Source organism: Hemicordylus capensis, chromosome 3 (genome assembly GCF_027244095.1).
Source record: "Hemicordylus capensis ecotype Gifberg chromosome 3, rHemCap1.1.pri, whole genome shotgun sequence".
NCBI classification, from domain to species: domain Eukaryota; kingdom Metazoa; phylum Chordata; class Lepidosauria; order Squamata; family Cordylidae; genus Hemicordylus; species Hemicordylus capensis.
The window spans coordinates 243,318,616-243,333,375 of record NC_069659.1 but is presented as its reverse complement, the minus strand read 5'-3'; the positions used below and the strand labels follow the sequence as shown (position 1 = coordinate 243,333,375).

The 14,760-nt window shown below is 42.0% G+C and overlaps 1 protein-coding gene across 4 annotated transcripts in view; it reads right to left on the bottom strand.

Annotated features, from left to right (window-relative positions):
• Window positions 1-54: 54 nt before the first annotated feature.
• The window catches only part of LOC128351936 (lipase member M-like), a 49,834-nt gene continuing 35,128 nt past the window's right edge, over window positions 55-14,760 (bottom strand). For all 4 annotated transcript variants that reach the window (XM_053312028.1, XM_053312027.1, XM_053312025.1 and 1 more), the window contains exons 6-10: window positions 9,983-10,119; window positions 7,365-7,511; window positions 6,183-6,254; window positions 2,533-2,598; window positions 55-912 (exon numbers count right to left, since the gene is read on the bottom strand). In XM_053312028.1, coding sequence (XP_053168003.1) covers window positions 679-912; window positions 2,533-2,598; window positions 6,183-6,254; window positions 7,365-7,511; window positions 9,983-10,119 — 656 coding nt within the window. In that variant the 3' untranslated portion in view covers window positions 55-678. The remainder of the gene's footprint in view (window positions 913-2,532; window positions 2,599-6,182; window positions 6,255-7,364; window positions 7,512-9,982; window positions 10,120-14,760) is intronic.

The following is a 14,760-nucleotide window of genomic DNA, read 5'->3' as shown; positions in this document are numbered from 1 at the left end:
TTGGTGTGAAAGGTCAATGCACTGGAACTCCATATCCAACACAAATTCTTGATTTCAATCAATTATTTAATTGGAACACACACAAATTATTTTGCTTGTGCATCCTGAATGCTGCATAGTAGATGTTCAGTGGTGAATACTGAGTAGTTAAAATACAGTTCAGAAATGGATTAAAAGTCAAGATTTCAAGGCATAGGCTGAAAGCTTAATTACTGTAGGAGGTGTAGAACTGAAAGCACTGTGGCTACTAGGAAAGCTTTCCCCATGAAGGCAATGCACAGTGGGGACAAATAATTTCATGAATCCTTCCTTCTCTTCGAAGTGCCCTGTGCCTTGCGTAAATATGTTCCTGAGCACCATATAGCCCTCAGGAACGTACTTTCAGGTTGCACAAAGCACTTCTGATGGAAGAAGGGATGGGTGAAATTCGCTACCCCATTTCTTCTCCTGGAAATGCCTTGTGTCACCTGAAAAGGATGTCCCTGAGGGCTGCATTGCCCTCAGGGACATATCCATGCAAGGCACATGGTGCTTAGAGAGAGGGAAGGATCCTCAAAATTCATCCTCCCCACTGTGCACTATGCCATGAGGAGCTAGGCTAGAGCCACAATGTCTACCAATTTTTTTTCTTGCCACATTAAAATGGAATAAAGACAGATTACTTATTATTATGAGCCTTCATATGTACTGTTTCATCAGATAAAGCATATCAGGGAATAAGCGCTCTGGAGCATCAAGACCCCAGAGGAAATCTACATGCTGCCAGTCAGGAATATACTTGTAGAAAACTAAATTAGGGATGCGAGGAAGCAGCAATTCAATGTCCTTTTTGCTTGTCATAAGGTCCTTTCCACCATTCCACACAGCTGTTGGCACAGTCATGTCTTCTATTTTATAAAATGGAGGAGTGGTCTGTTGAAGAAAAGATCAGAAATGTTACAATGTCTTATTGTTATTGTTCAGACATTTCATCTTTCAATACCACCAAATCTCTTGTATTCGTGACATCTAGTCCTGGGAAACATTCTGCTTCATCTTTTCAATGTCAGTGCCTCAGTCTCTTTTATATTATCAATGCACAGTAAAATCTTATCTATATATGTGTGTATTCTGGATGTTGTCTAGATCACTGCTAAGCAAAGACACTGCTAAGCATTGTCACCACCAACTAGGGGTGTGCACAAAACTGGCTGGCCTGGTTTGGTTCAAGTATGAAACAGGCCCAAACTGTACCGGGCCAGTTCAGTTCTACACACCCTCGAACCCCACTCCCATTCAGTTCAGCGGGGGGTCGTGAAATTTTAAATATAATTTTTTGTACTCATCCCCTGAGGGGGCTTCTCCGAAGCTGTGGGGGGGGGGGTCCTCTAGAGGTCCCCACTCCCCTCTCCAGCCTCCAGAACTTGTGTTTTGGGTGGTATAGAAATATGTTAAATACATACATACATACATAAACAAATAAATAAATCGCCTTATTCGGGTGGTCTTCATTCCAATCCAGGCCTCACCCCCATTGCAGTGGCTATTTTGGAGGCAACAACACATGCCCAATGGGCCTCTGCATGGCAGGGGGTGGGGGAACTTCAGAGAAGCCCCCAGGAGGGGGTGAGTAACAAACATTTTAAAAGAAATTAAAAAGAAAAGATCACGAACCTCTCAAATGTCCGTTGGGGATGGGGGTGTTCGGTCTGATATCGAAGCGAACCTGGGGAGGGGAGGGGAGGGTTCGGTTCGATAGCGGACCATCAAATTGAACCTGTTCGCACATCTCTACTGCCCACCTATGCTAGTCATGGGTACAGTGTTTGTTCCCCCTATATTGAAGCATGAATCTGCAGGAGAGTTTTGATTGGTGGGGAGACAGGGGGTGGGTGAAACCAACAGCTTGTGCCTGTGCCTGCCTAGCCTCTTAATTTGGCTTGCGAAAATAAAATTGTTACCTCTTTTCATCCAATTTCTGCCTTGTCTTCATTGGATTGGGGGCAAATTCTGGGGTAAAGAATGTATGCTGGGACAGAGTGCAATCCTAATCAGTATTATAATATATAAACCCTGCAGGTGTTTTAAGGTGAAAATGAGAGGGTAAACTGCATGCTCAAGTTAATGTTCAGTTTCACCCTTAGTCAAGTGAAAAGAATATTTAATGGGAGGAAGGTGATCATTTTTAGAAATAACAGGAGTAATATCCAGTGAAGAAGAAAAAAGGAAGCAAACAGAACCCAAAGGAAAATGCATATATGTTGTTATATCCAGACACTTACACAGAACTCATTCTTGCAACAAATCCTGTGTTTCTTTATGTGCTCTCAATCTTTTACAGTCCGCAATGAAATCATGAGGTAAAAAGTTATAACATTGCTTGCCCTGCATTCTAAGAGATCCCCAAATCACCCATCAACAGGCCCGTACTATGTATGGTTACCTGGAAGTTAGGTTCAAAGAGGCTTACTCCCAAGTAAACATGCATAAGATTGTAATGTACATATTTCAAAACATTTGGTAAATCTCAGTCACCATAACCCTTTTTCTTACCATGTTGTACATAATTTTGTTATTACTGCCATAATCAAACTGTTTAAATTCTTTGGATTTAAAAACCTAAGAAAAGGGAAACAATGAAGCACAGTTTGAAATATGATGAATTTCCAAAACTTTAGCATTTGAACGAAGCACAGTCAAAGGCAGATTCAAAATCTAGGTATTTTGATTACCCCACCACAACCCTATGTAAGTTATGGAAGCTCTTGTTGAAATATTGAAATCCATTTAAAGTCTTTTCAGAAATCATCAATGTCCCAGCTCTGGCAAAAGAACATTTAAAACAAAGACATTTTAAAACAATGATCACATCCCTTTCCCTTTCACATGTGCACAGACATTCTACTTCACTCTCCTTTCACACATCCTTACCTACACAATAACCAGCACAAGAACACTATCAGGGGCCTCCTAGTAGTGGGTGATTCAATCATTAGGGGCATAGAGAGATTGGTTTGTGACACACATAGGAACATAGGAAACTGCCATATACTGAGTCAGACCATAGGTCTACCTTGCTCAGTATTGTCTTCACAGACTGGCAGCGGCTTCTAAAAGTCTGCAGGCAGGAATCTCTCTCAGCCCTATCTTGGAGAAGCCGCGTATGTATAGACTGCATGATGACTTGCCTGCGTGGTGCAAAGTTTGCAGATTTCACACAACATCTAGATAGGCTGTTAGGCAGTGCTGGGGAGGAATCGGCTGTGGTGGTGCATGCTGGCACCAATGACATTGAGAAATGCAGTTGGAAGGTCCTGGAAGCCAAATTTAGGCTGCTAGATAGCACATTAGGGCCCCCAGGGTAGTGTTCTCTGAAGTGCTACCTGTTCCATGTGCAAGGCCAGCAATATAGGCATAGCTGAGGGGTCTCAATGCATGGATGATTTAGTGGTGGCACTGGAATACATTTTGGGACAAGTCTACCAAAGGGATGGGCTCCACTTGAACCAAGATGGAACCAGACTGCTGGCACTTAAAATCAAAAAGGTCACAGAGGTCCTGGAGGACAGCAACTAGTTCAGCAAGCAAAATCTGGTTCAGCAAGCAAAATCCCCTAAGGTGTGAGGATGCAAACTTTTGAGATAAACCAGAAAGGGAGAGAGTACAACCAGGAGCAGACCTGACAGAAACACAACAGCTGGTCAAAAAAGTCAAATGACAGTAAGGGAGATAGCACACACCAATGACAGATAAGGGACTTGGTGTATAGGTGAATGAGTGATTTTTATTATTATTATGGTCAGAGGCCAGCAAGAGGTGTATAGGTGTTTATGTGCAAATGCAAGATGCCTCCGAGCCAAGATGGGTGAGCTGGAGTGCTTAATTGCTAATGAAACCATAGATATAATGAGTATAATCAAAACTTGGTAGAATGGTGAGAACCAGTGGGATACTGTTTTCACCATTCCTGGATACAAACTCTACGTAAAGGATAGGGAGGGGCAGACTGTGTATTAAAGAAGGGATAGAATCCAACAAGATAGAAAACCTAGGAGGACCAGAGTTCCACAGAATCATTATGGGTGTCAATATGAGTACTGCAAGGAAATGTGATACTAGGCTATAGCCCTCCGGATCAAAACATGGAGAGTGATCAGATGTTGCAGAAGCAAATCAGAGAGAGATAGAGCTGTAAGAATGGTTGACTTCAATTACTCTCACAGACTGGGCAAATTCATGTTTGGGTATTGACAGAGAGGCCAAATTTCTAGACATACTAAATGACTGTGACTTAGAACAGTTGGTCACAGAACCAACCAGAGAGAAGACAACCTTGCACTTAATCCTGAATGGTAGCCAGGACCTGGTGCAAGATATCAGAGTAGTAGAACCAGGGGCGTAGCAAGGTTGGAGTGGGCCCAGAGACAATATTTTAAAATGGGCCCCCCCACTCATTGAAGCTCAGCTGATGAAGTAAAGAGATCTTAAATGAGGCTGAATAGTGGTAACAAAAAGCATAGTAAAATTTATATATATATATATATATATATATATATATATATATATATATATATATATAAAACATCATCCTGAATTATTTTTTAAAAGGTTTTGTAAACTGTTGACGATGCAAGTCATTTAATGGTACTAGAGAAAGATGTGCTGTTCTGGTAGCTCCAGGCCTTAACACTCACATCAATTTTTGAGGATGAATACAACTGAAGGAAGCCTGGGCGGGTGTGCAGCTGGGGGAGTCAGTCATGTGACTTGCCTCAGGGGGCTCCCCAAGGCAGTGGGCCCCCAGACAACTGTCTCCCCTTGAACTATTATAGTTACGCCCCTGAGTAGAACCATTGGGGAACAGTGTCCAAAGTGTGATCCAGTTCAGCTTATATGTGATAGAGCATTGCCAAGGAAGTCGGATACAGTTGCACTGGACTTCAGAAGAGGAAATTTCTCAAAAATGAGGGGATTGGTAAAAAGGAAGCTGAAAGGGAAAGTCAGGTCAAATCACTTGGAAAAGCATGGAACTTATTTCAAACCACAATAATAGAAGCTCAGTTGGAATGCATACAAAGAAGAGGAAAGGTACCACCAAGTTCAGGAGGATGCCAGTATGAAGAGAACAGAAAGGAACATAAACTCTGGCAAAAGAAATGCAAGGAGACAATAAGGGATGTAAAGAGAGAGTTTGAGGAGCATATAGCTAGAAGTGTCAAGGAGAATAACAAAAAACTTCTTTAAATATATCAGATGCAGAAAACCTGCCAGGGAGGTGGTTGTTGAACCCTTACATGATTATGATGTGATAGGGATTATTAAGGAGGATAAGGGGATTGCAGAAAAGCTGAGTGAGTTCTTTGTATCTGTCTTCATGAGGAAGGATACTGAGATATACCCGCTCCAGAACTGAGGTTCTCAGCCTTGGAGGCTGAAGAACACAGCCAATTTGAAGTGACGAGAAAGGATGTTCTATTAACTTTAGCACTATTCACACACTATGTTCAGTGCATGTGCAATCTCTATACAGTGTGCACATGTACAGATCTGTATACATGTACAGTTTTTCATATGTTACAATCAATACACATACAGTAGTACACTTCCTATCTATATCCTGCATTTGAGAGACCTGTATCTAGGTTTACTTTTAAATTTGAACAAGTTTTATTTGTGTAGACCATAGCAAACTAATAAAATCTGATAAAAAAACAATGCAGAGTAAAATAATGGCATACAAATACGGCCATAATAAGATAATCAGTAAAAAAATAGAAGACCGGCAAACATGTTAACAATATAATCAGCCGCAATCTGTAATATATTTTGAAGAAATTGTTTGGTTGTGTGAATACTACTCGATGATACTACAGATACAGATACTAAACTAAAGATACTAAATTTTGCATGAGCAATGCTGCCACTGAAATTAGCTGAATGCACTACTTTTTACACTGGAATATGCATGATGAACATTAAAATAATTATTTTGTAAGGAGTTTTTTTTTAAGACATTCGGAATATCAGAATGAAATGACATTTGGCATTCTAATTAAGAAAATATTACTTTTTTTTAAAGGTGAATTAAAAATCTTGTTACTAAAACTTGAATTCACACATGTGCAACAAAAATTGAACAAATAGATGTTCTAGATATATCAAATGGCTTTTGAACTGCAGAGAAAATGTCCATTAATGCCTACCTGGTTCCAGTGTATTGGTGTTTTTACAGAACTAGAATCTGGAAACAATCCAAGATAAACATCTACTCGACTCTGGGTGGGGGAAATACAAATGGAAATATCTTTCAGATCTGGCAAACTTCAAGGAGCAAATGAACGATCACGGATGAGTATTAGAGGGTATGCATTTGTTTCAGCATGGATTAAAAAAACTGAACTGAATTGGGCACACTGGTTCATTTTTTTAATTCATTCTAAAATGCTTGCAGAGTTTCCAGAACGGAACAAAAGCATTCCATTCAGAATCCCCATTTGGTTTTGGAATGGGGAATGCATTACTTTGCAGCATATCAGATATTTATTTATTTATTTATTTATTTCTGCAGCTGCTGCAAGTTTTAAAATGAACTGGCAGAGCTCCTTTTTGTGGCCATTTCTGCTGCTGGCTACTTTTCTTCCCAGCATACCTCAGAGAGTGGGTTATTTCAGAGAATAGTAGCCCAGCCCACACATAATAAAATGATAAGTGTGCTGTGAGCATGCATGTCCCTCCCTGCTCCAATGCACCAGGGCAGAATTCCTTAATTATCTGGGGGCACAGTCCATCCTCTACATGCACTGCAAAAACTTTATTACTTTAAAGTACCAGTGTGTGCGTATGCGCACAGAGAAGTGGTTTGTCTAAATCACTCCCCAAGTTGGACAGGCCAGTATTGTTCAAACTGGCCCAGTGTGTCTGTCTGGAGCATTGTGGGCAGTTTGTTAGTCTGTGGGTATTTTCAGAATGCTCCCAGTGTGAGGGCTGCCATCTTTAATACTCACAATTAGACTGGCTCAAAAGGTCTCAAGAGCAAACATATAGGAACAAATATAGAAATTGTGCTAAAACAATTATGTGAGGTCTATGTGTAAAGATAACTTTTCAAGAGATCTATGATTAATCAATTCAACTGTAAAACCAGAAGTAAATGGAGTTCTAATAGCCAATATTTAACATATAATATGAAACTATGATGTTGTCTCTCTCTCTCTCTCTCTCTCTCTCTCTCTCTCTCTCTCTCATATATATATATGTATATGTGTGTGTGTGTGTATATATATATATATATATATGGGACAGAAGGATGGAAGGAAATTTTGTTTCTATTTGTGTGTTTATGTGTGTGGCTTTTTAACATATATAAAAATATGAAGTGCACCTACCACATTTAGGTTGTTTTCGTTACGTCCTTCACTCATGAAAATGAACTCAAGGCATATTCTGTCCAGTCCTTTGTAGCTACACAGCGTGGAAATGGCTTTTTTCATTTCTTTATTAAGAAGAGAAAATTCTTTATTTCCCCACACAAGCTGTAAAATAGAAAGGGGTAGATCATTATGGTTAACTTTTAGAGCATGTCTACATAAAGGTAAGAATAAAATAGTATGGTTCCTGCTGTGATCAGACTGTTCAGTCTATGGACTATATTTCCCAACAATCCATGCCTTTCCAGTGGGATCTGAAATAGTAACTGGCTTTCCTAAGTAGCAATGGGGAAGAAGATAGAATTGGGCTGGAGGAATGAGGGAAATCACAACAGAGACTGAGGGCCAAAGTGCACATTATGTTAAAAATGTCGTTTGGCCCTCTGTGTGTGTATGTGAGTTTTTAAAAAAATCTACAGAATTAGTTGCTCTAGGAAACCCCAAACAGGTTTGGAACTGCAGCATGCTGGGAGGGTACATAACCCCTTCTTGCTGCAGCACAGTCCTGGTGAAAATAATGTCCCCAAAGCAGCTAAGCTCATAGATAAACAATTAAGGAACAAAAATACTATTAGAACAGAGGATTCTAAAGTAGGGATGTACAAAAAATTTCGGGCACAGATCGAAACGAGCAATTTCGGGTCCGAACCGAATCACCCCCAACGTCCCCCGATATTTTTTGGGGCTGAGCCGAATCACCCGAATTTCGGGCCCGAAAAATTCGGGTGATTCAGGATGACATCTCTTTGAATTTCCCGCCTTTTTGCATCCATTGATTTGAATGCAAAAGGGTCTGAAGTGATGTCAGCCCGAATTTTGGGTCCCAGGGGCAAAATAGTGGGGTGGGGTGGTAGTGCCTAATGGTTGGAGGCTCCCACCCAAATTTCAGGGGAATTGGGCAAAGGGCTTATTTTTGGGGAATTTTTGAAGTTTTAGTGTCATTGGGGCAGTTTGGGGGCATAGAGTGGGATCTGGGCAAAAAGAGTGGGGTGGGGTGGTAGTTCCTAATGGGCGGAGGCTACCACCCCAATTTCAGAGTGATGGGGCAGAGGACTGATTTTTGGGGAATTGTTGAAATTTACGTGTCTGTAAGGTTTCCCCCCATAGAGAAGCATTGAGGTGTCAGCAAATGGATAGCTTCATGCAGGGGGTAAAGGGGTGGCCTAGAGCAGTGTGGGGTTGGTGGTAGTGCCAGGTAGGGTCAAGGAAGCTACCTGAATTTTTTCAAAGGATTTGGGCACAGGGCTGATTTTTGGGGAATTGTTAAAGTTTATGCGTCTTTAAGGTTTTTCCCCCATAGAGAAGCATTGAGGTGTCAGCAGCCCCATAAGTGCACTTGGGGGGGTTCTGGGGTGGCCCAGAGCGAGTGGTAGTGTAGTGCACATAGGGTGCCAAATCTCATTAGCTATCATAGAATCCACACTCAGAATACCTCTGAAACAACAGAACCGTGTACCCCATGGGTTAGAAATCCTATGTTGGCACCCTATGTGCACTACACTACCACTCGCTCTGGGCCACCCCAGCACCCCCCAAGTGCACTTATGGGGCTGCTGACTTCTGGTCCCATTTTAGATGCTATAATCACATATAGCAACTTTTATTGAACATCTGAAGAGGGCTAGTGTCTTCAGAGTGCCTCAGCCTGGTTCAAGATTATGTAATAGTACACAATATGAATTATTTAAAGAGGAATTTGATCTACAGCCATGCCTACAGCTGAGTTCTCATTCATGCCTATAGCCTTACCTGGCAATTAAAAGCAGAAGCATTTGAATGAAAAGATAAAAGGGTTTATAGAGCCCCTGTAAAATGAGATGATGATCCCCCGCAATGATCAGATTAAGTATACAGAGAATACTTCTTGAGAGATTGAGAATACACTGTCAGATATAAGAAAAGGTATTTGAATGACATGTTAGTACTAAGGATGTGCAGGAATTCATTTTTGAAATTCAATTCAAGCTCAAATCTGCTGCCTTCAGATCTCGGTCAATTTGATTCATATTTGATTTTATTTGATTCAAATTCAAACCAATTTGGCCAAATTTTTAAGGGAAGAGGACACCAAAGTGGGTTGGGTAGTAGTGTCTCATGGTAGCCAACTACCACCCAATCCCCAAAGGAATCGGGCAAAGGGATGAATTTTTAGAAATTGTGTGTGTGGTAGATTCTCGGTTGTAAAATGACTTATTCATAGGAATTCGCTATGAAGTGAAGTCATTTCCCTATATTTTTAAAAGCATAAGGTTTCCTGATGAAGAAGTCATTTCACAAGTGAGAAACCACACATAAAAATTCCTAAGAATTTACTCCTGGCAGTGATGGCAGAAGCTCAGAGGGGAGAAAATGGAGATCACTGGGGACAAAATGGAGGCTCGAATAGCCAAATTGATCTGAGTTCAAATCAAGGGTGATTTGATTCTACCTCAAATCTGGTACGCATCCTCAAAGGTGATTCAATTAGAGGTTGAATTACTTGAATTGTCCAGATTCGAGGAGAATTGAATTTGCCATGAATCGATTCGCACATCCCTAGTGAGTACAATAGTAAAAACATATTACAAGAAACCTACTCTTATGAATCCTTCAGGGAGTAGCATAAATGGTAGAGTAGGTCCCTTGATGTCCACCATTGTGTAGGTTGGAGCTAAACAGACAAATAACTTGATTTTTTTAGCAAGCTCTGGCATGGCTGAAAAGGCAATAAGACCTGCAATAGATAAGATATTTTTTTTAAAAAGTAGCAGGTGTACAAAAGGTAGGATTATTCATGGCAGCCAGTACTTGCATTGGTCTTGGGACTCTCTACTGCTTTTTCCTTGCTTCAGTTCTCAGACTTCCAAATACCAGTAAAACCATTGCAGTCCCTAACTCGTTGCTCCTGCTGTCTAGAAATCTTTCTATGTTCTTCTTCCTATCAATTTTTGATTTAAATGATGGACATTCATCTGTCTTAATTATGACACATCTGTGCATAAGAAGTGTGTAGGGGATGAGTTACAAATCTGACAGTCAATATGAAGAAAAATGAGTCATGTGAGCAAGAGTGACTTGCTAATGAGGTGAGGTGAAATTACTAGCTCAGTCACTTGAGAGCAGTGACTGCAGGCATCCTGCTTTGCCCCAATACCCACAAGCATTGCCTCACCCACCTGCTGTTTCTTCCACCACCTGCTGTCTTCCCCTTCTCATGCCACTGTAGCTTCTCAGCACACCAAAATGAATGGGGGGGAAACTCCATCGATCCCAGCCTGCTGAATATCTACAGCTATCTGAGATGGAAGAGGGGCATGGCCAGTGTAAGCGGCTGTAGCTAGCCGCTACATGGTACCACTTCAGGCAGCACCAATTCTTAAGCCAGCACTGAATGCATCATCTACTAGATTGAAGCTTCTGAGTTCTTTAACATTTAACATTCAGTAAAATAAAATGAATAGCTTATATTTGCAGCTTGCATGGTGCAGAGATCACCAGCTTGATTTTAGTACAAAATGAGAACAAAATTCAAGCCTCCTGGATGGTGCCCAGAAGAGTGGTCTGCTGCTTGGAAAAATCTTTTGAAGTCAAACTCCTCCATCACCTTCCCCCTAGTGAATGTGTACGTTATGGCTGCCTGGGGGTCTCCTGAACCTTGCTTAACATCTTTTCTCCTCCCTTTTATAGACTTCAGCCTTCTGAGTTTACTGCTTGGAAGGAGCTTTCAGAAGCAGCCTTTGAAGAAGATCTATTCTCCTATCACCACTCCCTTGATAGGTTTGGACATTGTGGATGCCTGGAAGTGGCACAGAGATTAAGATGGCCCTTTGGCAAGCCTGCAGATGGATTACTTGCTATCTGGAAGGTTTCCCATTAGAAGAAGACTTTAAAGAGAACTAAAAACCTGCTCTTTCATCTCCTTTCTCTGGTGATTATGTACTGTATGTGCAAGTACATGAGATGAGACTTCCTCTGTTCAGTGAGGAAGTAAGAGTTGTCAAAGCCTTGGTGTCAGACTGGAAGATTTTGATGGGGCACCCAGGGCAGACTAGGTTCAGGTGCTGAAGCTTCCTCACTCCCCAACACTTTCTCAAGCCACATGAGGGAATACAGGGGAAGGAGTAGAGGTGTTGGTCTTTTTACATGGAATGGAGGGGGTCAGGTATCCTTCCTTGTCTTCCATCTCAGGCAACAGAATGTCTGGGGCTTCTTCTGGGTGAAATTGCTCATATGGAGGTTTTTGAATGCAAAGGTTGATTGATTAAGTGCCATCAAGTCAGTGTCAACTCTTAGCGACCACATAGATAGATTCTCTCTAGGATGATCTGTCTTCAACTTGGCCTGTAAGGTCTCTCAGTAGTGCATTCATTGCTGTTGTAATCGAGTCCATTCACCTTGCTGCTGGACATCCTCTTCTTCTCTTTCCTTCAACTTTTCCCAGCATTATGGATTTCTCAGGGTAGCTGGATCTTCGCATAATGTGTCCGAAATATGATAGTTTGAGCCTGGTCATTTGTGCCTCAAATGAAAATTCTGGATTGATTTGTTCTAGGATCCACTTGTTTGTTTTCCTGGCTGTCCATGGTATCCTCAAAAGTCTTCTCCAGCACCAAATTTCAAAAGCGTCAATATTTTTTCTATCTTGCTTCTTCATGTTTGATACCTTTTTCTAATATACAGAGTTCTTCGCTTTTCCCCTTTAATAAAGCTTTAACTTTGTTTATTATTATTATTATACTTACTTACTTACTTACTTACTTATTCAATTCCTATACCGCCCTTCTGAAATGGCTCAGGGCGGTTTACAGATAAAATGGCTCGGGTGGTTTTTAACATTAAGATCGCTGTATTTTGTTTTCTGCCACACATCTACACATCTGCCACACATCTGCCACACTACCAAAAATATATATTTGGGGGGAAGTGAAGGTAGTTAGTAAAAAAATTGCCCTTGTGGCAGTGGTGCAAGCCATAGGAAGGGAGGATAAAAAATTAGTCTAACTAAATTGTTTTGCTCACCTATGTTTCGATCTCCAAGCCTGTACCCTATCACCAGGCAGGGGTGTAGCTAGGGGAATGGGGGCCCATATTTGCCCCTCTCCCTGGTGACCCCTGGGAGTGAGGGAGATAATGAAGAAAATAGGGAGGGCTGGAGCTGGGGACCCTTCCAGGGGCATAACTATAATAGGGCAAGGGGAGACAGTTGTCTGGGGGCCCACTGCCTTGGGAGGCCCCCCAGAAGCAAGTCACATGACTGACTCCCCCAGCCACGCACTCATCCAGGCTTCCTTCAGTTGTATTCATCCTCCGAAATTGATGTGAATGTTAACCTGGAGCTACCAGAACAGAATGTCTTTCTCTAGTACCATTAAATGACTTGCATCGTCCACAATTTACAAAACCTTTAAAAAATAATTTAGGATGATGTTCTATTGTAGCACATAGGTGATATATGAACTATGCTTTTTGTTACCACTATTCAGCCTCATTTAAGATTTCTTTACTTCATGAGCTGAGCTTCAGTGAGGGGGGAGGGATTGTAAAATCTTGTCTCTGGGCTCACTCCAAGCTTGCTACGCCCCTGGACCCCTCATGAGCTTGCGGTGGGGGGCAGGTTTCTTGAACCCATCAGCTCAATTATAGCTATGCCCCTGTCACCAGACCATGACATGCAATCTGCAAGGACTATAGCTTACTCCTTCTCTAATCCCCACTAGATCTTACCTAACACTATGGAATGGGGATGGCTTGTGATTCTGAAATTGATGGGAATTGAATACTCTGTAACACAAAATTCAAGCTTTTGGGGATGAGATACAGGGAAGATACATGGTATATGTATTTCCCACACTTCTAATTTCATATATGAGATTAAATGTGTACATAAAAGTTGGAATTGAATACTCTGTAACACAAAATTCAAGCTTTTGGGGATGAGATACAGGGAAGATACATGGTATATGTATTTCCCACACTTCTAATTTCATATATGAGATTAAATGTGTACATAAAAGTGGTCTATGAATGCCATAGCAGAGAAAACAAATTTGGTTCAAGTTGCTCATTCTGAATGATTTCTTAAAGAGGTGTTTGCAAGACAAAGTGTGGCTCACCCATTAATGCTGATTTTGCGCTGTTGAATTCAGCCAATAATAGGCACAAAGGTAAAAGATCAGCTGGTGAGCTGAATCTATATCTGTTTTTCACAGAGAGTTTTTCACAGTTTGTAACATATATTACATGACCCCTGCTAACCAAGCAAAGAGGCACCTTTTAAAATGGTGATTCTCTTATATTTAGCAGGGGGAGAGCAGCTGGCATTACCCAACCTAGGAATGTGCATGAGCAAGTTTGGCACTCCCTTTCTGGAGCACTGCACCTGTTGGAATGTGGGCATTCAAGCCAGATCGACAAGTGGCAGGCGGTGCCTTTAACCAACAGGTAAGGAACTCTTACCTGTTCACCCTCTTCCTATCACTTTTCCCCACGCAGGGCTGCAGCATTCCTTCCTGCAGCCACGATCGGTATCAGCGTGCAAATGACCAGGGCACACACAAGCTGGTCATTTGCATGCTGATGCCCATTGGGGCTGCAGGAAGGAACACTGCAGCCCCACACAGCTGTTTCTAAAATAAGTGCTGGTGGGGGAAATTTGGTGGGGAGGGGGTGAGCAGGTAAGGAGTTATTTACCTGTTTGTTAAAGGCACCCCTCCCCACCCCACAAGGGAGTGCACAAACAGTGCAATACAATGGAGTCCCAAAGGGAGTGCAATACAATGGAGTCCCATATGGAAGCTAGCCTGCTGGACCAGTTGAGCAACAAGGGGCCCCATGGGGAGTTTGTAGTCAGGTTTGGCATGGCAGCAGCCCTCCTGGCCAGGCTGGTTTGTTCAGTTCACTGGGCACTGGCCCCACGACCTTGCCCCCGGTGACTGGTCCAAGAATTACCCTTAGGGGGGGATTTCCTTACCTCTAGGTGATCACCTTCTTCCTGCCACTAAGGAGCAGATCTAACATGGGGAATATATTGATGTACTCCAACTGTTGTTCCGAGAGCCAGAGCCACTACCCAAGGAGGGTGATCAGTCTAGGGATCAGGAATGGAGTAAACAGGAGCCCACTGAAAGCAATTGCAACTACTGGGTTTCTGCTTTAACTATTTTTATGGGGGTGGTAATGCAGGTCTAGGCAGCTCATGGGCTGTACTTCAACATTATCCACTGTGGGTACAGGGATTTTGCGGGAAAGTCCTGGTTGAGGTATGATGAGTGTTTCAGGATGCATGACTCACTGGAGCCTACCCTCCAGTGGGACAAACAGAACCAGGAGCTCTGGCTTCAAATCATGGCCCGCTCCCAGCCCATGCAGTGAGTGG